Genomic DNA, 26863 nt, shown 5'->3' on the forward strand with positions numbered 1-26863 from the left:
CTAGTTATGTGGTTGATTATATAGTCATTGGTGGCTGAGCTCCATGCTAATAGTTTGAGTCATACGTCACCCCCGTGTTTGGCAGGCTGATTCCTTATTTGGTTTGAATGTTAAATCCCTGTCTGGCAAATGGATACTGAGCAGGCTCATTCCAAGAGAGTTAATTTGGAAGCACTCCAAATGGGAACAGTGCCAGTGCAGCAAGAAAGAAGAAGGGGACCTTATAATCCAAAAGTGTGTCACTGCTGGAGAACATAAAGAGATTTCAGAGTTATCATCAAATAGGCCTAATGTATTCTGATATAAATGAAGGCATCCCTTAAGTACTAAGGAAATCTATACTTCCTTGTATCTGGATGTCACCATGCCTGGGAATACAGTACACAAGGCAGCTCTCCATGATGCCTGCTCATACAGTTTTCAGCAAAACAATATTCTAGGCCATGTCATTTAAAAGATCAAAATCCCGATTTAATGCACAGTGCTGCATAATATGTTGGCGCTATATAAATAGTGTTTATTATAATGATTATTATTATTATTATTAATAATTATAAATAATAATATTAATTAATATTCATCATGATAAATTACACAGTAATTTGTTTTCTGAAATCAAAGGGAGAGGTTGTTTTTGAATGTTTCCTATTGTGTTTAGCTATGCTACATTCATTGTTTTTGTATTGTAGATTCATCAGCAGTTATTGTTCTATTTCCATACCAAAGTATTCTGTAATCTAGTAAATCAATTCTTCATGTAAATGAACAATGATGTATGTTATCAGTTGTTTTTGATTGGTGTTTATTTCATATATATGTAGCAGTTTATGATATACATTTCTTTATTGTACCAATACATTACTAAACAATACATTTACATTTGGTAGCTCTTGACTTCCTAAATGGTGGTTTGCATATCATTGCTCTCAGTAGATCAGTACTGCTAAGCAGAAGTATGTGTTCCATTCATGTTTATAGTGACTGTAGATAAGTGGTGCTGCTGTTGATAGGTGTAATGCCATCGTCCCTCTGGTGCATGGTGTCATCTCACCTTGCTGGGCAGAGCTGCAATATGTGTTGTATCTGTTTCATGGGTGCCAGCCATCTTGCTTTCTATAAATTCGGATAAAGACATTTTCTGCATAGCTTATACCTCTGACACTTGTTTTTCTGACTAAAAATGTTTGCTAACCTTGCTGTGGCTTTCTGTTTGGTTTCGGCAGCACCCTCCACTAAGCATAGTTGACAATCCTGAAAACAGAGTGAGATATTCAAACAAAATGTGTGACGTTTGTAATGGGAGCTCAGCTATAGGTTTTGTTAGCACAAGTGTTCCAGAGTTCAGGTATACTTTAAAGCTGACCTCCAGACATATATAAAACACCAGTTAATGTGTATTTTAAAGGGAACTAGCCCTTGATTTAGACTTGATTTAAGCTCCTTGCAAGCCCCTGTACAGCAGAGTTTATTCTGTCTATGAGAGGAGAAGCACCACAAATAACTAAGCAGTTGTACTTCAGTGTTTTTGTGCTCCCAAGGGACAAGTTGACAGGAAAAGTAGGCAGAAGGGAACACTTAATAATCTGCTACTTCTCTTTTACCATCCATCACAAGCTGGATAAGGCAAATTGTATTGCTTAAAGTAGCCCTGTATACTTTCTTCTTTAAGAGAATAAGTAGTATTCTCACCTCTCCAGAAGCCAGAGTTGTCCAGCCTCTTAAGCATTTTGAGCATTCAATGCTTACGTCTATTGAAGGACACCATGCCACCAAACACACAGAAAGTTTTGTTAGAACTGTTGCAGATGAGAGCTGTCATGCTGGTTATATGACATAACATAGAATCTTCTGTATTAGGTAATAAAAGCATTTTAGGGTTAAAGACCATTCAAAATGCTGAACTAAGACTAATTTCATGACTCAGGATATTATCGTTAACTCACTCTCTAGGAAATCCAAAAGCTGCTGACAGTTATGAGGTGCAGACTAGAACAATTGGAACATGTGGATGGGGAGGGGGTCTGGAGGCAAATTACCTGAAAGTGCAAAGATTTGCTTTGCCTACTCTTTCTATCTTTTGTGTTGCTGGTTTAGTTTGAACTTCTATGCTGTTGGCAGCTGCTTGTGTCCAATACAGTGCAATAAGAAAATTTCAATAGTGCTACCAGAGATTGTTTGGGTAAATTGTATTAGGAGCAATAGGAGTCATCCAAGGTGTTGGGCATTACTGTTAATTTAACATGAGGCCTCGTGGTAAAGGAGGAATGTTTCTAGGAATTACCACACCTATGGCATTTTCTTGGAAGGGAAATTATTCTAGTTTGTAAATATCCCGCACACAATAAAAAAAGGTTGTAAGGGGTAGGACAATATACATTTGTTTCTCCAGGAGGCAAAATCTGCAATGGTGTTGCTGAGATGACATTTATTCACGGATCATCAGGCCTTCTTGCTGTCAGGTGTGAATATTAAACCAATGAGTCTACACAGGTTTATTAACTAGTTAAATATCCTGGATGGTTCTGTAGCTCTACCTCCTTACAAAATAAGTACAGCTGATTTCTACAAACTCGGTTCCAGGGTAAATGACTCACAGGAATAAATATATGTGCAGCACTGATAATGCCATATGTGGAGGTGACTTTTGCAACCTGAGAAATGTTTATCTGTAATTGGGATTCATATCATCACTTGATATTTTCTTGGGCATTGTACAACAACAGCTTGCACTTGGTATTTACTTCTTATTGTTTGGAATTGTATCATTTAATTTGTGTGTAAATATCCTGTATATAAAACTGCATATAACATGTCAACTTAAAATGAAACTACCGGTATATTAAAATTTCCCATCTGTCCCATATAGATTTCCATCATCATAACTATCTATCATAACTACTTCTAGATAAAGAAAACAGATACACTGAGCCAACAGAAAGTGTGGCAGACTTAATTTCCTGCCATGAGCTTGTTTAATGTACAGGAGGAGAAGATAAACTTCTAAGTTCTCCATAAACAAACCAGGCACAGGATATGGACCAACTATGTTATATGGATGTTCCAAAGTACTATAAAATGGGGGGTGGGAATAGTTGTAGTGCCTTTTGCACAGACTACATTCCTTCAGGACAAAGGCATGTAGAATTACTATATGAGCAAACACTTGGAAGTTGGGAGTTTATGTTATGTATACTTTAAATAATGTATCCAACCAAGTTTAACTTTCAGCAAGCAATGTGTAAGGGTAAATAGTCATAAAGCAAAGGAGCGGTGCTTGAATCTGCTGAAAATATTTTTACTGGTAGGAAAACTCAAGAATTGAATCTTAAACTTGCTGGATACATTGCTTGCCATTTCCATCTCTATTTATGTCTTGGGTTTAGAGGCAGTTACCACAGAAGTGCTAGTCTTGAACATATCACTTCAACAAGCAGTGACAGCTGGAAGACTAATAAGGTATTCTCTTCTTTATGCTCTCTAGGGGCAGAAATTAAAGGAGAACTCTGCTAAGGAGAATTTATTTCTGCAATGTTTCCTAGCTGTCATGCTATGTATTTTAGCTTTAATATTTATTTCAGTTACTGACTTATAACATGTTCAGAGGTAAGGAATCCCTCAATTTATCAGGCATTTTATCGGTCTGTGATATAGGAGTATTGAAGCTAGATATTGCAAAGTACCTAGAAATGGTGTGGCCAATGTACAATGGCTCTGTATTAGGGAGGTATGACATCTGGGCAATAGGTAGGACAGCATATTTTGGTATAGTGGGAGGAAATGTGCCACTTGTATGAACCCCCAGGTCTATTTTGTCTCTTTCTGGAGTTTGTCATGGCTGGTGCAATCAATACACATCCGGGGAAATAATACAATCATACATTCTGACCTTAGAAGGGGTAAAGTGGCACTCTGTATATAAGCCTTTATCCCAGTCTGCTGGTTGCCAATATTACACTCCTGTATGCTGCATTCTCCTGGCTGCTGTGCACTGTACAGTTGCACATGAAAATACATAGCTACATACTCAATATTATTACTTTTACAATATGCCTTAAATATGACACATTAGGCCTAATTTATTAAAGCTGTCTAAGGCTGGAGAGTATACACATTCATCAGTGAACCTGGGTGATCCAACAAACCTGGTCCTGGTCCAGGATTGAAAACATTTGCCAACCTATAGCAAATGATTTTTTAAAAAATCTATTCCAGGTTTGCTAAGATCACCCAGCTTCACTTATGAAAGTGTATCTTCTTTAGCCTTGGAGAGCTTAATAAATCAGGCCCATATGCATGCAAATATAGGATGAGAATTTATTTTTATTTCAGGGGCAAAAACTTCCTTTTATTTATTTATTTTTTTTTTATATTTATTTTTTATTAGCAACCAATAAAAACAGACAATTACAGAACTCAAACCAGAAAAACTTCCTTTTATTTAAGTATTGGGTCCACCTAAAGTTTTTCATTTTAACTCTCATCAGTGCTAGACTTTAATCTTTTCTTCCATCTCATGGGAATTGTACTGATGAGAACCACTGGTTGTGGCATTTAAAAAAAAAAGACCATGGGCTGAGTTTATAAACCTTAACTTTAACATTTCTTTATGTGAAACCAAATCCTTGTGTATTTATGTAATAATTTACATTACATAATCCTGACCCTTGCATTCTATATTCCGCATACTTCTGACCACAGTCTGATTGTGTGCTATATCTTATGAAACTAATGTTTCTGAACAGATAGGTGCTGATATTACCATATCATGGTTCCCACATGTCCATATCACTTTTGCTGCAAGGATAACATCCTGCATGTCTGGTGTACAAGGCTGCTAATAAAGTGGACCTGCACAGGGATTTTATGTAAACTGATCTATTCTGAAGAATGTTAATTGCCTGGATGTAAATCTAAGCATGCAAATAGCGGTGGCACACTACAGGCAAAGGATCAGCACACCAGCCAGGCACAGATCCACTTCAGTTAGGCTGGGGTATGGGGTTATTTTATAATGGATACGTTTATATTTATACCATGTAAAATTAAGTATTGTATATTACAATGCGTGCCAACATCACTAAAGACCGGTGTGAATAAACAGGTTCCTATGTTTAGGATGCCAGACATTGGATGAATCAGTCAAGCACTGAATAAGTTGGTCTAATAACTCATATGCCTTGAAAGATTGTGTGGGATGTGTGAAATATTTACAGTTAATTGAATTTACATATGTATGTATTTATATTTATTTTGCTGCTCAAACCCAAAAGATCAAGAGAGTAATGTTCTTTATTAACAAATTACAGCATTGACAAGAAACTACTATTAAGAAGTCTAATTCCCGGACTACTATGGCCACCATAAAACGTCCATACCATAGCCTTGCATCCCTGAAAATGATTGCTATTTCCTTAGTGAAACTGACAAAGAAAACAAATGTTATGTAAAAAGGGCTATTGTCACCTTGACATATCCCATGGTCAAGGCAAATCATGACTGCAGCTGTGGCTGGTTGTTATTATTTCAGCATTACGGGATGAAGTACAAGATAACCCCGTGAAGCACTTGTAATGGGCAGCGTCTTTTTCAAGTGGTATGAGACCATGAGAATGGCATGTAACTGTTATTAATTCCCTCACTTGAAAATGTATCTTCCATGTAATCCAAGCAAAGACACAGCGTTTCTGTTTGTGTGTGGTATGTGGCATCCCATAGCATGTAGAACATCATTATCACAAAGAACAAAGTCAATTATTACAAATAAACATGAAAGTATTAACAGTTTCATTGGGATTGAACAGACAGTGACCCAGTTTAATTTATGCACCTGCTTTATGCTCTGAAAACTCCAGTCTAGTTCTAGATCACCCCTGAAAGCCAGAAATCTATTTTTGTGAGCACCAACAGCATACTATATATCCTAAGGGTGGCATTTTTGTAGTTTTAGTCAGGTTAAAAACAGAGACGTAACTATAGATGGATGGTAAAGGGCCTGGCAGGGGACCTCATTAGGAAAGCTTTGGAGGCAAAATAAACCTAAAAATGGTGCTTGTGAGGAACAAAAACAAATCCATTATTGTTGACATAAATTTTGTACCCTCTGCACCATTCCCAGTCAAGAAAGGATGTCATACCAGATGCATGGATGCACTTTTCTTTCAAGCTAATTACAAATACCTTTTGCATGTTTAGCTGTCCTTGTGGTATAGAAATCTTTCCTGTATTACACTCACAGCTTCTAATCCTGCTGGCACTAAAGTCCTAAAAAATTCTGATTAGAGTTATACAGAAATTAAAGCTCTCCAAGGCTGGGGAGGATACACTTTCATCAGTGAAGCTGGGTAATCCAGCAAATCTGTAAGATTACCTAAAAGTCATTAGCTATTTATTAGCAAATGTTTTAAATTCTGGACCTGATCTATTCCAGGTTTGTTGGATCACCCAGCTTCACTAATGAAAGTGGTTCCTTCTCCAGCTTCGGAGAGCTTTAAAAAATCAGACCATTTGTATGCAAAGAGATTTAAAACAAAGTCCAAAATGTAAAAAAAATGACTGGCGAGATTGAGAACAGAATGTTTTGCTGGAAAAGTATTGTGAAAATTAGTTCCCTGTGCTGTAGTTTCCCCTTGGGGTCTTGTGATCTGACACTGCCCTAAGTAAAAGATTTTTAAATGTTAGTATTAGGAGTATGATGTATTGCTTATGAATATTTTGTATGTTTAGGGTCAGCAGCTGGCTTTCTAAACACTTGTCCAGGTTCTGCTTATCTGCTGTCTTGTAAAATGCATGTTTATCAAGATCAGTAGCTCAAGTTAGAATTATAAAACAACAAAATTTAGCTACAGCGTGACCCAGTTTTATGGAGTTGCCAGTTCGGAATTCCCAATCTGCATACTTATTCAAGGACAGGGGGTCAGCCTGACAGCTAGAAATCTGATATAAGGGAGGGGAGCAGGTCACTTGCTTCAGACCCAAATTAAGAGCAGAATTTCAGACTAATTTGAACTGTGAAAACTGAGTTGGTATTACACGAATTGTTGTATTTTTATATCCTTTTTATTGCTGGTCAAACAGAATCCTTTTAGTGTATAACCTGGTATCAAACATGCATTCTTGTTATGTGCTACTGATGCTGTTAACTGGATTGGAATGAACAGGTTAGTTTTCTCATAGTATATAATGCCGTTTTAACCACTAGTTTGAAGACTTCATATTAACTTTACAGTAAGGAAAAACAGATTTAGACAATTGTATTCAGGCAAAATTTATTAGATGTCTATTGAAGAAAAATAACAAACCAACAGAAAATAACACAAATACCATTTTCTTGTAAGAATTTAAAGTTAATTCTGGTAGCCAGGTATGAAACACTTTTTTTTAACCAGATACAGAGTAGAAACAGTGCTTTTTGAAATAATACAGGCATTAGAGCAGGTATAGGTGAGCACCCAGCTGTTTATGACCACCATGTTCTTTAATGCCTAGTCATTGACCGACTATACATCTATGGACGCAGATGAACCCATGCCTGAGCCAGACACTGAATTCCTCCCTAGGAAACGTCATTAACAGTAGGTGTTTATAGCAAAGCTGCATGCAGTAGAACAACTTGAAAATTCAAAGCCTTTCAAATATAAAGCTTTTAATGTCTTCAACATACTGCAAAAGAGATGTTTATTTTATAGCATTTCTCTGTTACAAATAAATATGTACATTTAGATACCACTGGTAAAACTAACTTTATTGTTTCACAAAATCGTTCATAAAAGGCTATTTTACAGGTCCCAACAGTTTAGCGTGACAAAGAGCAGAGAAAAGCTGGCAGCCTGACGCTGGCTTGGATGCTCCCAATTACAAGGCTTATAGAGGAAGAGACAGGACAGAGGCCCTGTACATAGACACCAGGCAATATGTACAAAATACTACAGAAAAAGTCACTTTTTAGAGCCACCTGTGTATCTAAAAAGGAGTAATACAGTAAACACTATTTAGTAAGGTGCTGAGATAGTTGTAGACTGGATTTTGTCAGACCCTGTATTTTTTTTAGTGGGGCTTCTTGATAGACAATACCATCTTAAAAACACAACAATTTCTTTATTACCTTATTGTTCTGTACACCTCAGTAACTAGACTAGTATGAAACCCATTTGGTTCTATTTGGTTTAAAAGCCTCCAAAGAGAACAGATTCCATAAAACACTGCATAGTTGGAGCTATCAAATCCTCAATTAAAGGATATGTGGTAAAACTTGAAAATGGCCTTTTCGATTGTAACAAATTTTCTTTGAAGTCACTGCAGTAATATGACTGTTTTATCATTTTGAATTAAAGTCTATGACTGCCAACATTTCAAGATAATTGTACATGAACATAAGATCTACTTACTGAGTTTTAAAAAAATATGTTTATGTCCGCCCAAAAAATAATTCTGCATCAATTACACTCAATTGTAAATTCAAATGAATCATAATGATCGCCAACTGCGGATGTTAACACACAAACTCCCAACACTATAATGACAGACGCTCTGTCAGCATTATGTAAATAGTAATGTCCTGCTTACGTTTATAGACTTTGCGGCAGAAATGGTCAATGATAATTACACCAACATAATCTACAAAAATAAACAAACCAACCATTGATATTTATGTAGCATTGACTGAGGATCTGTTATTTAATGGTGGAGAGTAAAAGTAATTGATTAAAAATGATTTTTCCCAATGCGAGTGTCATTATTTTTAGGTCTGTTCTTTAACGCATTCTGTGAATGGGTAAGGGGTACAATGTAAATATGTTTTAGGGTGAGAGGGCAGCTATGTAGGGGCCCCCTTAATAAATAGGCCTTACAGATTCAAATAAGCCTCCCATGCAGACCACCACAACTATTTGAGGAATAGGAGGAGGCTCCATCTTTTCTCCATGGCACCTATTCCCAACATCCCATCAATCTATTTGAAAACTCGGTTGTCAAAGACTCCAATGTAAATTTGATGGATAAAGAGAAGGTATCAGAGAATAAACCCAGAACGTCTGCCTGCAGAACACTTGTCAGTACCATTCAGGGGGGTTGAGGCTTGTGGCAGCCTAAGGGGTAGACAGCCTGCTCTTTCCCGTCATGTGCCAAACAAGATGTTTGGGTTTGTCTTTCTTGGGGGAAAAACCTTCCAGAAGCCCAACCATAATGAAACTCCATTATGTATATTTATCTGACACCTATGAGCACTAACAGGAGAGTGAGAATATCCAAGAAAGAATAAGGCTCACTGAGAGCACAATGAAGGATGATGTTGTTGAATTTCTATTTCACAAATGCCAGATAATCTTTTGATGTTTGCATGTAAACATTCTAGGCTTGTTCTAGAATGATGTATATTAGTATAGGCTAAAGTGAATAGTGTAGACCTATGTTAGCTTACAGTAACAAAAAATGCTGAAATACTTCTTGTACCCAACACCAAGGCATAAGGTCATGGGTTCTATGCTGAAGGGAGAACCAGAGTTCAGAAAAAAAACACATGGATTGTTTTTAAACTAAATAAGGAAAATAAATACCTATTTCAGCCCTTTCATTCTATCACTTATCTTATCAGCAAGACTGCTAGCATTTGAGTGGTCAAATTTGATAGAAAAATGAGTACCAGGCTGCAATGGTTGAGCGAATATTGGGACACTGCTCTCCAGATAATAGAGATGTGAGAACTTATAATAGAACAATCCATGTTTACTTGTGTGCTAAACTCCTAGCCAGGCATTGTTTTACATTAACATCAGTAATACTTGCACTTAGTTTATGATTCCAAATTAAGTTCTTTTTAGCTTTTGTGAAACTGGCTAACATTTATTCTTGATGTGGAAAAGCTATACATATGTTTCAAGTATTTGCCCAATGTTTTTAAAATCTTTATTTCTGGATGTGTGGATGAAGCCGTTAGCTGGTCAGATATTCTTGGGGGGGGGGGAATAATGGTAGTTCAGTAGTGCCAGGTTATCCTAGTATATTTTTCTCCTGTGTCAATATGTTGGAGATGGACAAATTAAAGTAGACTTTAGAAGCTGGTCCCTCTGGACGTGGAAAATTTTAAAACTTTCTAGGCGAGTTGGCTACCTAGCTCTTAGGATTTGTCCTGCCATGTGAAAAAACATTTTTGTGTGTACTATGTATAAGGACTAAAAAAACCAAGCAGCTGTCCTTCCCATATAAAGCCTGGTTTAAGGGCCTGTTTACCCTAAAGTTGGACGGTAATGAGCAATATTCCAGTGTTGTAAGACATTGTAGCAAAAAGTGGGTTGTGGTGTGCTTCTAGGTGAATGGGGTGCTTTGTGAAATGAATGACATTACACCATGTATCATGCGCTGCCAAGCTGTCGTGGTTATGCGTGGTAAAACACCCATCTTACCACTCTTTACTGTAACACACTTGTGTTAGCAGATCCTTAAAGTGAGTGCTTCATACCGGCAACCAACCTTCTCATTATGGCACTACTGCAGTATACCAAGTAGGTTTATGTCCATACTATAGCATATATTGAGCTTTTTTAGAATCATAATATACTGCAAATGCCTCTCCTAGCAACTGTGAATTGTTGGTTTGAAAATGCTACAATTCTACACACAAATGTGAAACTCAAGTATAAATGTTATATATATGACGTGAGCAAACATGATATTATTATATCACCACTGATAATGAATTTTTAAAATATCCTTGTGAGTTAACAAAAGGAATTTCATAATAATTTTTTTGGAAGCATTACTCAAATTGAATTTCATAATACAGTGTGGTAGAGAAATGGCTTCCACTATAAATTGCTTGTTTTCTGTACTTTTTTAAAGTTCTTCAGTTCCTTCTCTATAGGTCCTGAATACCATTTCTGCTTCAATTATATTTTCAAAAAGGTGATAATTTACTGTAGTAAAGTAGCAGCAACATTTAAAACCTTAGCAACACGTCTGAGCACTTTGCTCCATGCAAAGTAATCCAATATAATGTTTTTATTCTGTATGAAAATAAAGTATAAAAAAGCCAATTATAATTTATGTTTCTTTGACTTGTTGTTCTTGGTCGCTTCGCATTTTTGCACACTGCAAATCATCTTTGCTCGTTGTTGTCCTTTATAATTTAGCCAATTTGTCTAGATAGAATGACCTTCCCCTTTGTTTTCATCAGGTTTATTTAACGTAATTTGCTACTCTAAACAAAATACTTGTAAGAAATATTCATAAAATGTGTCAGGGTGATTAAAAATGTAAAGGCTGCTTATCATATGAAAGTGTCCTTTTCTTAACTCTTCACCTTTTCTTCATTTTGTGACCTAAATTAGAAAACAAATTCTGTATTCTGACTTGTTTCTATAGGCAAAACACAGACACATCAACTTCCTAAACACTTTATTTACCTTTACCTGTCAGTGCCAGCTGAAGGGGTTTTACAATGGGTTTTATACTGTGGGTGAGAATGTAGAAGTTGTGTATTACTGACTTTGTGTTATACCAGCTTAAACAATTAGACCGTCCTGTGCATAAAGAATGTGAACAAAGTACAAAAAGTAGTATGGATATTTGAGGAATGCAATATTTTGTAAATGTAACGCCAAAAGGCTTTCCTCCAAGAACTATTATTGTCATTGCTTTCTTTGGTACAATGAGCCACAATAGTATCCGTCATTATTGCCATTGTTTTTAGATTTGCAATCCTTATGCTTAATAACCCATGCATGCAGTTCACAACCAACAGGACATTTGCTTTCATTTACTAAATGCATATCAATACAATTACAGAATGTCATTGGTTGTATTTTTAACAATATTGTTTGCACCTCAAGAAATGTGAGCATCTTCATGAATGTTCCCTGAATTTCCCCCACTGTATGTAGGAAATTAAACCATTCATATGTAAAACATATGTTCTGGTTATTTTTATTCTGTTTTGGAAAAGATTTATATTGTGATCCAATCTTATTTACCAGTAACTGTTTGCTTCCTGTTTAGGGAAAATGTAGTTTTATTCCAGAGGACTATTTGATAACAACATTTAAATAATTTAGACTGGATTTCTTTGACTTTGTACACTTGCACTGGCACAGGGACTGTAAGGCCAGTGCTGAGCTATGGAAGAGTGATAACTGTGATGTGACACTTCACCATAAACCTGTTTAAGGTTTCTTTTATTCACATTGTTCATGTAACCAAACACACCAATGTATTAATACCTCCTTTAGCTGGATTGTCTTACACTGCAATGATAACTGAGTGAACCAGCTTCAAAACCACACATACAGAGGCAGTGGGTGCCCTGAATAAAACAATTTGGTGAAGAGTAATGATTGGTGCTAGAATATTATCAGTAGTGTAGAGAACAGGGCCGGATTGGCTCTAATACTGCTAGAAAACATTGGCGGGTGGCAGCAAAGATTACATATGAACTGGTTCTGCTCATAAATGAGAAGCGTGCTTCCTAGCAAGTCACATAGATGTGTCAAGTGAGGCAGCAGCCAAAACACGATCACAGCCTTTTAACATAGTTTCCAGGGAAAGTCCCAAAGAACTTGGTTCTTCTGGAAGTGCCTGAAATGAGAGGTGAACATGTCAGTGAACATTTATTCAAATCACCAGAAGACCAGTTGTTGTCAGGGTTCTCAATTCAGATCTTCATCTGTAAATTGCATTATTGTTAATTATGCTAATAGGAAAAGTAATGGAAATATCCAAAATAATTTTACTTTTGACTTTTCTGATCAACCATTGGTGTTGAGACATCCAGATCAACAGACAACACCAATGTTGGAAAAACATGCTTGTTACAGGGCTTCAGACTGGCATCCAGTGTTAGGAGAGTAATTTTGCCTTTTATTTTCTCTGTTCTTTTTACTATATATGCTCTACTACATTTCCTGTACAATTCTTTCTTGATAAACAGATATATGTTCTGTAGTTGGCATACATTTTTTTTTTCACATTTACATGTTTAATTTGCTGAAGTTTAACCAACTTCAAAACTATATTGGTTTTTGTTTTCATTATTTGCATGAAATATTTAATTTATTAACATTCATTTTATTACAGTTGTATTAACTGTTTATCTTAATGTAAGGAATTTCTGTTAGGAATGCCCAGCACTATATCTGCACTAGCTGAGTGTTAATACAGATAATAAACCTAGTAAATATTCTAACACTGAGGCGCCCATCTAGTGCTGCTTTCTGGCAGTGCCCAGTGTTAAATAGAAGCTTTAAGGCACAGAGAGGCCTGTAACTAAACAAAGAAAATTCTAATTGTAGTCAACTTGATAAGTGTATGCCATATTTGTTTAATGAGCCAAATATTATTTCACACTGCACTATATATCTTCTTAATTTATCTAGTGGAAGGATCATGTATGAGTGTCCATATGAGAGCCTGTGGCTGTAGAGCCCTTAGAATTTCAGCCTTGTACAATTTTAGTTGGGCTTTAAGGTTATGGGACAGGTAGCAGGTTAACAGGTTTGCTTAAACGCGAACTGTATTAATATTTTATTAGTATTTATCAAAAAATAAATTATATTAAAAAAAAAAAGCTTACCCACAAACCATCCATCATCGCACTTTTCCATGACATCAATCACATCACCTTCTCTGAGCTCCAGCTCATCTTCATTACGTGGAGTATAGTTATACAGAGACTGATATCTATAGGAACATTCATAAAACAGATTATCACTCTATGGACAAACTCAGACATTCTGATAACTTTCTGCATAAACTCTTTTGCCTGCTAATAACCACAAAGTAAAACTGGTATGATTCAGGTCAGGGACTCAATTCACTTTACTGATCAAAATCTTATTGCAGTGTAAATTAGGCACAGCGCTAAAAATAAAGCCCTGAAACTTCTCCACAGTCTACATAAGATATTGTATACAGAGAGATACCGATCAGAAAGTGGTGTTGGGGGGTTGTACAGAACAGAATGACAAGAAGGTACTTACTGGACCACAAATCTGCAGAGGATCATGAAGAACATGAAAATGGTATTAGGTAAATCGAGTTGTCAAATTTTAGCATGTTGCAGAATTTCCTAAATTGTATTTGCCAGCTGAATTAATTTTAGTGATTTTTAATTATTATCCATTATTGATAATTACATATATTAAAAACATTCAATACTATGTTCCTGCTCAACATGCTTGTAAAGTCAGGGCCTTGGACATTGCTGCTTTAGGGCTCCAAGCACAGCAAGATTGGGCTGTACAGTCTTGAAACATTGTCATAAAAATTCTGTATCTGCCCCATTCCCCAGCTCTTCCCACCCAGCTTTGTTGTAGATGTACATGCCTAAGGTGCAAACATACAGGTAGTAGAAAAAATGATTTTAAAACTTCACTTACAGCTCTCCCATAGTCTGGATGTTCTCATGACTAAATGCTGCACGCTGTTGGAGAGATAAATTAATCTTTAGTATAATTTAAAATGTAAGGGAAAATAACAAAAACACAGGTTAGTCATTAAACAAGAGTCATTCCATCATATTGTTCCACATATGCAAGCAGAAGGTGATAACAATAGTTTCTGTGCTAGTGAACATTCCGTCAATAAAAAAACTGGCCTAGAATGTCCAACCTATACTGCTGTCACAGAAGCCTTATCTGCGATCAGAAAACACAGATATGTTCAGGCAGTCCTGACCTGCAAAGTTCCCGGTTAATGAAGTGCACTGACATGTGGGTGGTTAAATGGCAGCAGCCCAGAACTTGGAAGAAATGTATCAGCGCCATGGCTACTATTGACCTCTTTCGCTTCACCTGCCAAATGACAACCCTACAAACATTGCCTTAGCTGGGCAGACAGGTTTATTCTTCGTTATGGTGAGCCCACATTGCCACGAACATTCAGTAAAAAAATATTTATACAGACAGTGTTTACATCAGTTTATTTGCAATGTCCTCACTTGCTGTGGATTTTACAGTAATGGAGCTCATAATGATTTAGTCCCTCCCTGGCTCCCATATCTGCAGTAATCTACATAATGGGTGTTAAAGACTCTCTCTTAAAACATTGTATTGGAGGTGACAACTATGGACCATTCTGGGTGATAAGCTTGCAAATGGTGATAAAACTGAACAGATATATAACTCTAATAAAGTGTGCTGAACTGTCCTGGGCTGTGCAATTATCTATATATCATTCAACACATCAATAGTCTGCTAAAGACATTATTTGGTATCAGCCACTGCAAAACACTTAAATACCAATACCAAATACCAATACCAAACAAACCAATAAAAGCCTGTTACATAAAATAATAATAAATAATTCATACTAATTAATATTAAACAATAGTTAAATGGTAGTACTATTACTTTATACTGCAGCTAGAATACCATTGATCTGCAATAATAAAACAGTGGTTTGCATATTTTAGTTTATCATTGTCATTTGTCACAAATGTTGGCTGTCATTTTGCTTTGGAAATCATTGTTTCACCAAAAATATTCACTGTAAACCAATAAAATGACAAACATGACAACACAGTAGAACAGTATTACTGCACAGATATCAGGTAGAAACACATAGGAAAACTTTATATTTTAGGGCATAAAAAAGACATAATGCTTCACAAAGTTAACTTCATTGTGACAAATATAACATGTAAGCAATGCAAGCCAAGCACCATGCGTCACACAGCTCTGCAGTATACACAGCTCATCTTACAGATACACATATGCTGCGTACCATGCTATCCAGCTAAATGTATGCATGGAGCACTTGTTTAGGAAGACTCTTACCAGGTTTTGGTTAAACCACAAATTAGCTAGCAGAACTACTTATAAATAAAACAAGAATCCTGGTTAATGGGCCGGATTAGAACAATAGCAATCCCTGTGGCTTCCCCCATATGTTCCACAATTCCACAAAAATTAAACTATGTTCATAAAAGGGTAAGGTTGTATAAGTGTGATTGTTACTATCTGTTTATTATATGATATAAGTAGGAGATATTGAAATGTGGACAGAAAGTTTTTTTTTTTAGAAATTAATACAAAATAAACATAGCACAGTATATGTAGTCTTACAAGATTCTAAATCGACAAATGAGATGAACGGCATAGTAAAATGGCTAAACACACTTGTGTTAAAGTACAAGACCAGATAAAACTTTTCTTTTAGTTTTGCATAGTGTTGAAGCAGTGGGTGTCAGACAAAACAGAAAATGAAGGGAGATTTCCTTAATGGGGACACAGCAACAAATGCACATTTTCTTTTTGAACCTATTATTTTATTGCTATATCCTATATCTTCGCTTTACTCTCTCCTTCTCTCTTTGTATTTTGTCAATTAGTAAATGGCAAAACGTGTCGGGTAGAGACCTTATGAGTTGTGTTATCATCTAATGTGATTGCTAAGATTGGTACTGTAATATACAGGTAAATTTTTACATGTCAGTACATAGCTCAGTTGGACTGTCTAGCCAAGAACACTTTAAGTAAATGATATAATTAAACTACTTTATTGTTGCCACAAAAAGCTGTCTTTTTCTCTTCTTCTGTTTGTGACATATAATTTTACTACTGCAGGTATTTCTATTAGGCTAAGTTTAGCAGGTGGTACCTTGCAAACCACCCAACTACTGTGCTTGTTCTTAATAAAGCTGAAATAAAGCTGAGGCCAAAATAAAAAGTGGGCAGCAGCAGACGGCACTGAACCGCTCACTACCTCCCCCATTCATTTTCCATAGGTAGCTGTGGGTCAGATGCCACATTTAGATATCCTGAAATGTAGATTACTGTTCAGTTTATAGAAACTTACACAGACACTGGATTTCTAGCAACCACCACATCTACAGACTGGTATACTGCCATAAGTTACTTTTTTGGAATAGTTTCGATAACTTACTTTGCTTTCTTGATTTCTGATATATTAGGTGTTCTTACTAAGAAATGTATTTATTTCTCCACAGCTACCTATAAGATTTAAAGCTTCCACCTCTCAGATAGGGGTACGGTACTCCCTAAGGACATTCTGAGGGATCAACTTTATACAAGAAGGAATGTTATTATTTGAAAATGGAACCTCAGTGCATCAGTGATCTCATAAGAGGTAAAACAGATGTCTACAATTATTAATTATGATAACTTTTGTTACCTTCACTTATAATACTTAAAGAGAACAAAGACATCAGTATAACAGAATGAAAAGACAGGTGAGGAGCAATGTAACCAAACCATGCATGAAGACCTACACACATAAAAACACAGGTATGTGGTACCTTCGTACTGATCTTGTATAAGGGGAAAATATTCAACTAATACTCGTTTTATATGGTGAAGTAACAGGCCCATGTATCCCTGTCATTTATCATACCATAATGAAGATTGACCAATAGAAAGGCTGTATAAAATGTTGCACAGAGTCAAGCAAGGAGGAGTTTTAGAAATGGTTAGGGACAGAAAATTGTACTCTACCCTGTGGTTGAGTTTAGGACTTTTCACTGGTGAGCCGCAGGCTTTTCTAGACAACACAGGACTACGAGGAGGCTTACCAACAACTACATGGTCATTTTTAAAAATATTCTGGAAGAATCACAAGAAATGAGTCAATTTACAAAAGTACATCACTTTTAAAATCCATGGAAACCCATGCAAACTAGGAGTGGATTGCCAACCCTGCATCATGCAGAAACTCCAAACAGAGAAACAAAAGCAATACATTTTTAAAGTTTATCCTAATGGATTCTATACCAATGCCACAGCTACAAGTACAGTAATCTAATGCAGGCAGAAAATCCTGCAAAGGATGAAAGTAAAGAACTTTTCACCTAAAATGCTTACATGCAGCTATGCCAAACCTTTATTATAATATTTTATAGTCACACAAGGGTTACTCAAAAGAATAGAGATTATGACATGCGCATGTGATTATAGAAATGGATCTTTTGACTGCTCTCACCCATAAACATAATAAAGGAGCAGCAAACTAGTTGTGGCCTGGTCCTGTATTTGAATTTTCATTTATTAATTACATGAATAATCAGGCGACAGGTGCTCTAATTTTAGCAGCCAAATTTTCTATCAAACAAGCTTTTAGATAATGTTAGCTTTTAGCTGCCTGCCATTGTTTTATTACAAAGACTCATTTTCCTAAAGCTACATTATGGGAGGTCATTTTTAGCTGGATCTTCCTGATTGTCAGAAGAACTGTTGAGAGTTTATGGACCACCGATTCACGTTGGGGTCATTTTGTTCTGAGTGAACATCTCATTTATTTATCTGCACAGACCATGTTCTCTCTTCTGAGGTTAAATGACCAGTAAGGCTTTGGACACTACTATTACTGGATGGTAGAGCGACACTGCATATATAAAAGTAATTTGCCCACCACAAGCTACACAAATTACATTTTTTTAAAGTGGGTGGAACTTTGTTCACTGCTGTTCACTTGCAGAAGTTATGACATTTTAAACACTAACAAACAAAATATACATGTGTTTAAGTAGTTCCCCAGCCACACTGGTTTCTGTTCTATGTGGTTCTGCCTTGGTGCTTGGTGGGAAACTGTGCTGTTCCTTCATTTTCACCTTTCTTCTTCCCTGTGCAAATCTGAATTTTCACTGAAGGACAGTGCACCAGGCACCCTTTTGATCTGTTGATGCCCAGTCTTCCACAAGACCTTCTAATACATCAGACGCCCCAGGGGATATTGGGATTGTCTTGTCTTATATGCTGCACCCCAATTCCAAAGAGCCAACTTCATCTAATTCAGAGGAGCCCCCCTCCAACTTAACTATAAAGTGATGTGTTGTTCTCTATAAGTAAATTTAGTGTTGTTTCTCAGTGATCATATTTGACTTACTGTATTCTGTTTTTTATATGGTGACAATGTGTCATACCATTTTATTCAGGATCAGTATGGAGTATGAAAGGTAATAGGTGTCAAGGTATGCTGTAAAAAGTGATCTGGAATGCAAACACATGTAACACACAACATGTGGTTTACGGTCTTCTACTGTTCACAGTTTGAAAACGTGAGTGTAAAAGCCTAGACTAAAATGATGAAAAAAGTTTGGGGCCACAAAGAGCTATTTGTTAATGTGCCTGTAATGGTACAGGCATTACAGCAGTGACATGCTGGCTCCACTTTTCCCACAGGCACAGCAAGTTGAAAAATGAAACAGATTGTCATGTGACCTCTTTTTATTTCTAATATTTGGGAAGAAAGTACAAAAACTAGGAAGGGGAGGGATACAAATATAGATTTCTGCAGACTGGCTTTCTGGTTTAAGTAATAAAGAATGTGCCCAGTCACAAAGCTACGAAGTACATGTGATCAGAAGGTGAATGCGGATACTTTCCTCATTGGCATGCATGGTATATAGATGCTCTACCATAACCCGATCATAATAAATATTACAAGGGTTAAAGGCCTTTGTAAAATAGCAGCTGCATTCCTTTAGATAAACAGACTTTGTCAGTTGTTATTACCAGGGTACAAAATACCATCCAAGGGACAGCATGCTTCTAGAGCTGATACCCATAAAGCACAGTGTTATTTTGTGAGACAGCCAAATGTTCTGACATTTAGAATGACTCACAGGACATAGTGATACTGGAACTAGAACATTGTATGCAGGAGAGGCACCTCCTTTATAGCTCTACATTTCTCTATCTTCTAGAAATCAAATTACTGGTGAATTGTTGTACTTAGTATTCCATTAAATATAACAAGTATGTTTCTAGCAATTGCCTTTGATCATTTAATGAAGTAATGCTGTATCCTTCCCTTCATATGCTCTCTGCTTCCTAAAAGCCACATCAATTCCCAAGAGGTTTGGGTTTGCATGATGGGAGCAGGGTAAAAGCTTCTAAGAGGTACAAGGTGGCTTTACCTGTAGTCACTGGCAGTGGTTACCAGGACAGAAGGCGCATTTATTTTATGTTTTCAATTGGGGAAGGCTAAACCAAGGCCTGACAGACTGGTAGTATTAAGTTTATGCAGCGCGGTGACTCAGAGTAAAGTGCTCTGGCCTTTCCAGTGCTAGGTCCCAGGTTCCAATCTCAGCCAGAACATTTTCTGCATGGAGTTTGCACATTCTCCCTGTGTTTGCGTGGGTTTTCTCCGGGTACTCTGGTTTCCTCCCACATTCCAAAAACATGTAGTTAGGTAATTGGTTACCCCCAAAAATTGACCTTAGTCATATGTCTTTAATACAGTTTATGGGGGACATTAGATTGTGAGCTCCTTTGAGGGACAGCTAGTGACATGACTATGGACTTTGTACAGCGCTGCGTAATATGATGGTGCTATATAAACACTGTGTAATAATAATAAATGCCAGGGCAAACATTCACTTTAGTTGATTAAAATTAACTATGTTTTAAGGGAATTATCCACTGGTGTTATAGAAACATGTTACACAGAGATAGAGATTAAATGCAATATAACATTGCCATCAATATATGAAGTGGCATAAAAGACATTAGGGGAGTTCAGACTTCTTCTTGTTCCAGATCAGCCAATCTGATTATTTAGAGGAACCAGAATCAGCCACAATAACCTTTTCTAACTTACAGTCAGCAGTAGCAAATAACCCTTATTTAAGCTCACACTTTCTCTTTATTGACTTATAAAAAGTAATAACGCAATGTATTATATAAAATATGAAATGAGTGGATGTAGGTTCTTGTTTCTAACATTGTACATTATTTAAAGAAATACTTTATATTCGTTTTTGTTAGATATCTCTTCATTCTTCATAAAGGGATGTATGCTGGCATCAGATATACATAAATATATATAATATAGTGATTGATTTGCATTTTGATTAATTACATGGAATCTCTTTTAGCTATTTGTTATTAAAATAGAACATAATAATTACTTTTATGGAACAGCCTATTGTTTGAATTCCTTTTGTTGCTATATATAGACTAAAAACTTGCTAATGGAATTTTAGGCCTTTTTTTCAGGAATTTATTAGACAGCTTAACTGTAGTTTAATGAAAAGGCTTTGAAAGAGAAATCAGTGTTACTTGATTCAAGGATCAACAATGTGATTAAAATTTATGAGACTATGCAGGGTTATAACAGCACAAAAATAGAGCCACACTCTGTACTATTAGTGAGGCATTATTTGTGTGCGCCTGATACAAGTGTGTGGTCCCTTTTTTAAGATTAAATGTAAACTAAAAAGAAAACAGCTGTCTACATTTTCAAGTGTGATGACTGGTTTATTTGTAGTTACTCAGTAGAATTCAGCAACAGCTGAACTAATGCTGTACCAGGCACAACAGTAAAAACACTGAACAGTTTAGAATGTGTAACATAAACACAAACACTGTCCTTCATCTGTTGGGGAATTCATGAAAACAAAGTATTTAAACATACTTGCCTTTTAAAGCAGAGGTAAGCTGTTGCTGTTTTGGGGCCACAAAGAGCTATTTGGTATTGTGCAAGCAGATCTACAAAATATTAGTTACTAACTAGTATTTATATAGTGCCAATATACTACGCAGCACTTCACAAAGTCCACAGTCTTGTCACTAGTTGTCCCTCAAAGGGGCCCACAATGTAGTATCCCACCATAGTCATTTGTCATTGCCACAGTCTAAGGTCAATTTTGGGGGGAGACCAATTAACCTAACCACATGTTTTTAGAACGTGGGATGAAACCGGAGTACCCACACAAACATGGGGAGAACCTGCAAAATCCATGCAGATATTGTCTAACTAAACACTGAGCCACCATGCCACACAAATAGTAAAGGAAACCTTCCAGTTTTCTAAGCGCTTGCAATTGGAACCAATTAAAGACTGCTGAAGTGGCAGGAATCACTAACCGCTCTTGAAATCCTGCTGCCTCCTACTGCCTTTCAAATATAGGTTAATGAATAGACCATTCAGTTCCATGTTTACTGTTAGCCTGAACCCAGCCTTAGCCCTACATGCACAGCCCAACATCTAGGTAGGTGCTGGCAACCTATATAGTGACGGTGGAGGTTCTATCTATGGGAGGACTCTGTCATTAAAAGCAGTTGTATAAGCTGCAAATAATGCAAACAAACTATTCTACGTAGAATTATCTGCTTTCCCAGTTTGTGACAGAAGGATAGCAATTCTCTATAATGTCCGGGCTTATGTTGGAGTTCTCAGCCTATTATATGTTTCATAGTTACATAGTGGGCTAGGATGAAAAAAGACAGAAGTCCATCAACTTCAACCACTAGGGAAATAAACATATCCCAGATAGAAAACCCCATAAGACATAGTTGGTCCAGAGGAAGGCAAAAAAAAAACCCTGATACAATTTGCTTCAACAGGGGAAAAATTCCTTCCTGATTCCATGAGGTAATCGGATGTTCCCTCGATCAACAGTCTCTGTTATCTTTACCTAAAATCCTTAATACCCAGTTATAACCTGTGCTTCTAGAAAAACATCCAGCTTTTTCCTAAAGCAATCTTTAGTAGTTACTGAAACTTCTTCCTGAGGAAGCAGATACCACATTTTCTCAGACCTTACAGTGAAGAATCCCTTCCTTATCCAGAGCTTAAACTTCTTTTCCTCCAGACGCAAAGCGTGCCCTCTTGCCCTTTGTAATGATCTCAAGGTGAATAATGGGTAAGAGAGTTCTCTATATGGACCATTTCCATATTTATACAGGGTGATCATATCCCCCTTAAACGTCTCTTCTCAAGGGAGAATAGATTCAGTTCAGCTAATCTCTTCTCATAGCTGAGCTCCGCCATTCCTTTTATTAGTTTAGTTACCCTTCTCTGCACTCTCTCAAATTCCACAATGTCCTTTTTTGTGAACCAGACTGCATATTCCAGATGTGGTCTGACCAATGCTTTGTACAGGGGCAGGATGATGTCTCCATCTCTGCAGTCTATTCCTCTTTTAATACAAGAAAGTACTTTACTAGCTTTATTATTGCAGCTTGGCATTGCATGCTGGTATTAAGTCCATGATCTACCAGAACCCCCAGATCATTTTTCATTTCTGACTCCCCCAAATGTATTCCCCCGAGACAGTATGAAGCATGCATGTTGTTAGCCCCCAAGTGCATAGTTTTACATTTATCTATATTAAATGTCATTTGCCACTTGGCTGCCCAATTAAAGAGTACATCCAGGTCTGTTTGTAGATTATAGACATCCTGTATGGACTTAATTCCATTACATAGTTTGGTGTCATCTGCAAACACAGAAATGGTACTTTTAATCCCAAAATCTATATCATGTATGAAGATGTTAAACAGTAAAGTTCCCAACACTGAACCCTGGGGTACACCACTAATAACCTTGGACCATTCAGAGTATGAATCATTAATTACAACTCTCTGGATGTGGTCTGTAGGGTACAGGGTGGGGTTTAAGAGTCTTATATAGTATTTGGAGGAGACATGTTTTATCTTTGCAGTGATGGCTGGGAGGGGGTTATTTTTAAAAGTGAAGACTGGGGTCACTTTGCCATATTTTCACTAAGATGAAAAATATATAATTTCTGCATGAAAGTACATTTACTCTTCATTAAATGATAGTTAATAGATTCATTCCAATTTGTTTATAAGCATTCAAGTCATGGACAGGCTTCATGAACTACAAAGCCTTAAATCATCTTTTCAATTACCATGCTATTTGGTAAGCCTAAATATGGTAAGATAAAACAGTTTTCATCTCCACAATTTGTGGCACAATATTACATTTTATGTCATGCATTTAAGTAAATTACAAGCATTATTTCTTGTTTAATGTGTTAGTTGGTTTTCTCACTGTATATTACAGAGATTAGATCTTTTAATGGTGAAGGCAAACATAATAACTGCATGCAGGATGGTGTTACCTTAAACCGTTGAGATTGTGTATCTTGCCTGGATGTAGGGTTGGTGAAAGGAGAGAAGTGGGATGCAGAAGACTGAGAAAGTGATGGTGAAGACTCACAGACAGCATGATCAGGATGACTGGAAGGGAGCTGGGGAAAGGTTGCAGGATATCTTTGTATACCAGAAAAAGTTGTTGAGTTCTTAAGTATTTAGAAAAAAATAGCACATTGAATGAAATACCAAATGTGCAAATTGCACCTCTTGGTAATGTGGAATTGTATTTTAAGTTCCCAATTTACATTGAAAAATGTATGTACTCAATATCACATAGATTAATTGCAAAATACCAGCTGGGCAGATTTAAAAAGATTTGATCCTACTATTAAAACATTAAAAAAGTACTGTAAAAACAGTACTAGTCATTGGTGGCAAATCCATCACAAATAGCTGGTGGGTTCATAGCGTAGTTTAATATAGAGTTTATACTGCTAAAAAAATAATTTTCTATTGAATGATACATTTTTGCTAGTGCTTAGAAGGTACCTACTATTTCAGGATCAATGCAAAAGCAAACCTGTGTGCAGCACTTGAACATCCTATAATAATGTGAACATGATTTTCTCACTTTGCTTACCCATGATTGGACATTTGGATGCTTCCTAATGGAAGCCAGTAAGGCCAGGAATCATTATATGTGGGAATACTGATACTTACAAGTGGGGGTTGCCCCACGTGTGGTCAAGAAATACTATGATGGATTATGGCATCTATGATCTTACATTCAGCCTGACCGATAATTTTCTACCTGAAGCCAAAGTATGATTTTTGGCGGATTTGATTTATGCATGATAGGAGCCTTTTTAGCCATAGCAATATTTAAACAAACACTGCTGTACGAACACACAAGACAACATGGAGTAGCTTGATGTTAAGTACTGAAATACCTCAGGATTTATATTGGGTGAGTACTCTTCAGGACATAAAATAGGCTGTGCTATGCTTTCTACTGGAGGTTTTACAGTTTCACTTGTCACATCTTCCTCTATGTGGAGTCTTGGATGTTGCTCTGTTTGGGGCTCACACCTATAAAACACTGAATCTTGGCTTTTTAGCTGACCTCCTTGTATGATAGTCACCAGCTCTTGACAGATCTCCTCTTCCTGTTCATCAAGTGATGTCAAGTTCCTTGGAGACGATGACCCAGTTGTACATTCTGAAACAACAAGGTCGATCCCAGGAGTCTCTGATGCACCTCTGTGGTCAGAAAAAACCTCTGTAGATTCTTTGGTACTTATTGGTCCTTCTAAGTCTGTCTGGTCCAGGTAGTTGAACTGTTCCTCATTCAGAATGTTATCGGTATTAGTTCCAGGCACAGAAGGGACTGTAAGCTCCTGAATTACAGGAGAGGAAAGTGTTGTATCAGGAAATGGTGAGGGTATAGCAAGTTGATGACCTGAAGAGGTCTTTGGAGGTGTAATAGGAACAAAATGACCATCCTTTACACAGGAAGTAACATCATGTGAAGAATACTGTTCAGGTTGTAAAACTGTTAATGCCAAGGCTTGGGGTTTTTCTATTTGGCCTAGAAATTGGTCAGGAAAAGGGGGTGGAGTTGGGATAGGAGTGATTGAAGGTGAACTGCCGACAGTCAGTGACAACCATTCACTGGTCACAACTTCTAAGTTCCCCTTACTAGAGTCTGTACAAGAGGGCCTGAGAGTAAGGGGTGGAGTGCGGAGTCTTTTAGTGGATGCCAACTTTAGAAATAAAAAAATAAGGTTAAGAGAAAAAAAAGGACTGTAACACATAATGTTAACAGAAAAAGAAAATAATGTAGAAAATAAACGATGACAAAGTATTAAATTGTGCAGGTGCACATGACAGAAACTATTAGTACATGTAACCAAAGGAGCAAGAGAGCTATTTGAAAAGGGTAACTTTATCAGCTGATGGACAGCACTCTAAATGTCAAATGTTGGGAGATGCCTGAGTCATCCTATTGAAAGTAGTAGTATGAGTTTCATGATTGAGCTGTGGGCTTCTTCTACACATGTTAAACTGCAGTCCTGGAAAAGTCAGGCCAGTGTGTAGCATTACTCACTGTAACAAATACTATCAGTGTTCTGAGCTGATTTATCATGACTTCAAACACCAGCTTAGCTCGTATAAATCCTATCAACCAAAACCAGTATAACATTGGGGGTCATTTATAAACACAGAGCTTTAAAACCATGCAAATCAATTTATTAAAAAACAAATTATAAATGACATACATTTTAAAAATACGTACAGCACAGAAATCAGCTTGTTGTGGATACAAATTTCCCCCGAAAAACTAAACACTGTGAACTAGACATGAAAACATGATGGAAAAAATGAATACAAATAAATATATATATAATGCTGCCCCATAGGAGGACTATAAAAGGAAACTGCATCAAAGTAACCATTGACAAACACAATTGGTCCTAATTATAAAAATGAACAAGGAAAGACTTTTTATTCATTAGACTAATTATTCACACATTTTAGCATAATCAAAACTTTGCTGATACATATTTTAGCTATTAATGATAATAAATTTATCCCTATATTGTTCTCTTAGGTTGTACAAAAATCAGTGAACATAAACCTGTTGTTATCGTAAACACAATATTTCTGTAATATAAATAAATGCAGGCACCTTTAAGTGCAACACATATGTGAAGATTTTTTTCCAGAACACTGCTGGGGCCCCAGAGCTATTATATAAATATTTACTTTAGGTATAAATCAGTACTTTGGTCTGTACCCTCCTATTACCTACCCATCTAAATTGTGCCCCATTAGGAAGACATATAAGGGAGTAGGTGAAAGCTCTGACTCATATTTGGTATTTACACAGTAAAGTGCCCTGGGTTTTCCTTATGGGGTTCCTAGGAACAAATCTGCAGGTAAGTTCAGTTATTTCTAAGCACCACAATGTCATAATAATACTAGGTGACAGTTTACTGTAGATGTATTCAGTCAAAAGTTTGACATTTAGGACAGCTTTCTAGTCTATAAATAAAATACATAAATTATCAAAGAGT

The 26863-nt window shown here is 36.6% G+C and overlaps 1 protein-coding gene across 1 annotated transcript in view; it reads right to left on the minus strand.

The window, feature by feature from the left end:
• Positions 1-7248: 7248 nt before the first annotated feature.
• SORBS2 (sorbin and SH3 domain containing 2) overlaps positions 7249-26863 on the minus strand; it is a 145619-nt gene continuing 126004 nt past the window's right edge. The window contains exons 19-24 of the mRNA XM_072406851.1: positions 24737-25549; positions 23813-23941; positions 17439-17546; positions 14364-14407; positions 13559-13665; positions 7249-12564 (exon numbers count right to left, since the gene is read on the minus strand). Coding sequence (XP_072262952.1) covers positions 12503-12564; positions 13559-13665; positions 14364-14407; positions 17439-17546; positions 23813-23941; positions 24737-25549 — 1263 coding nt within the window. The 3' untranslated portion in view covers positions 7249-12502. The remainder of the gene's footprint in view (positions 12565-13558; positions 13666-14363; positions 14408-17438; positions 17547-23812; positions 23942-24736; positions 25550-26863) is intronic.

Source organism: Pyxicephalus adspersus, chromosome 3, assembly GCF_032062135.1.
Source record: "Pyxicephalus adspersus chromosome 3, UCB_Pads_2.0, whole genome shotgun sequence".
NCBI lineage: Eukaryota > Metazoa > Chordata > Amphibia > Anura > Pyxicephalidae > Pyxicephalus > Pyxicephalus adspersus.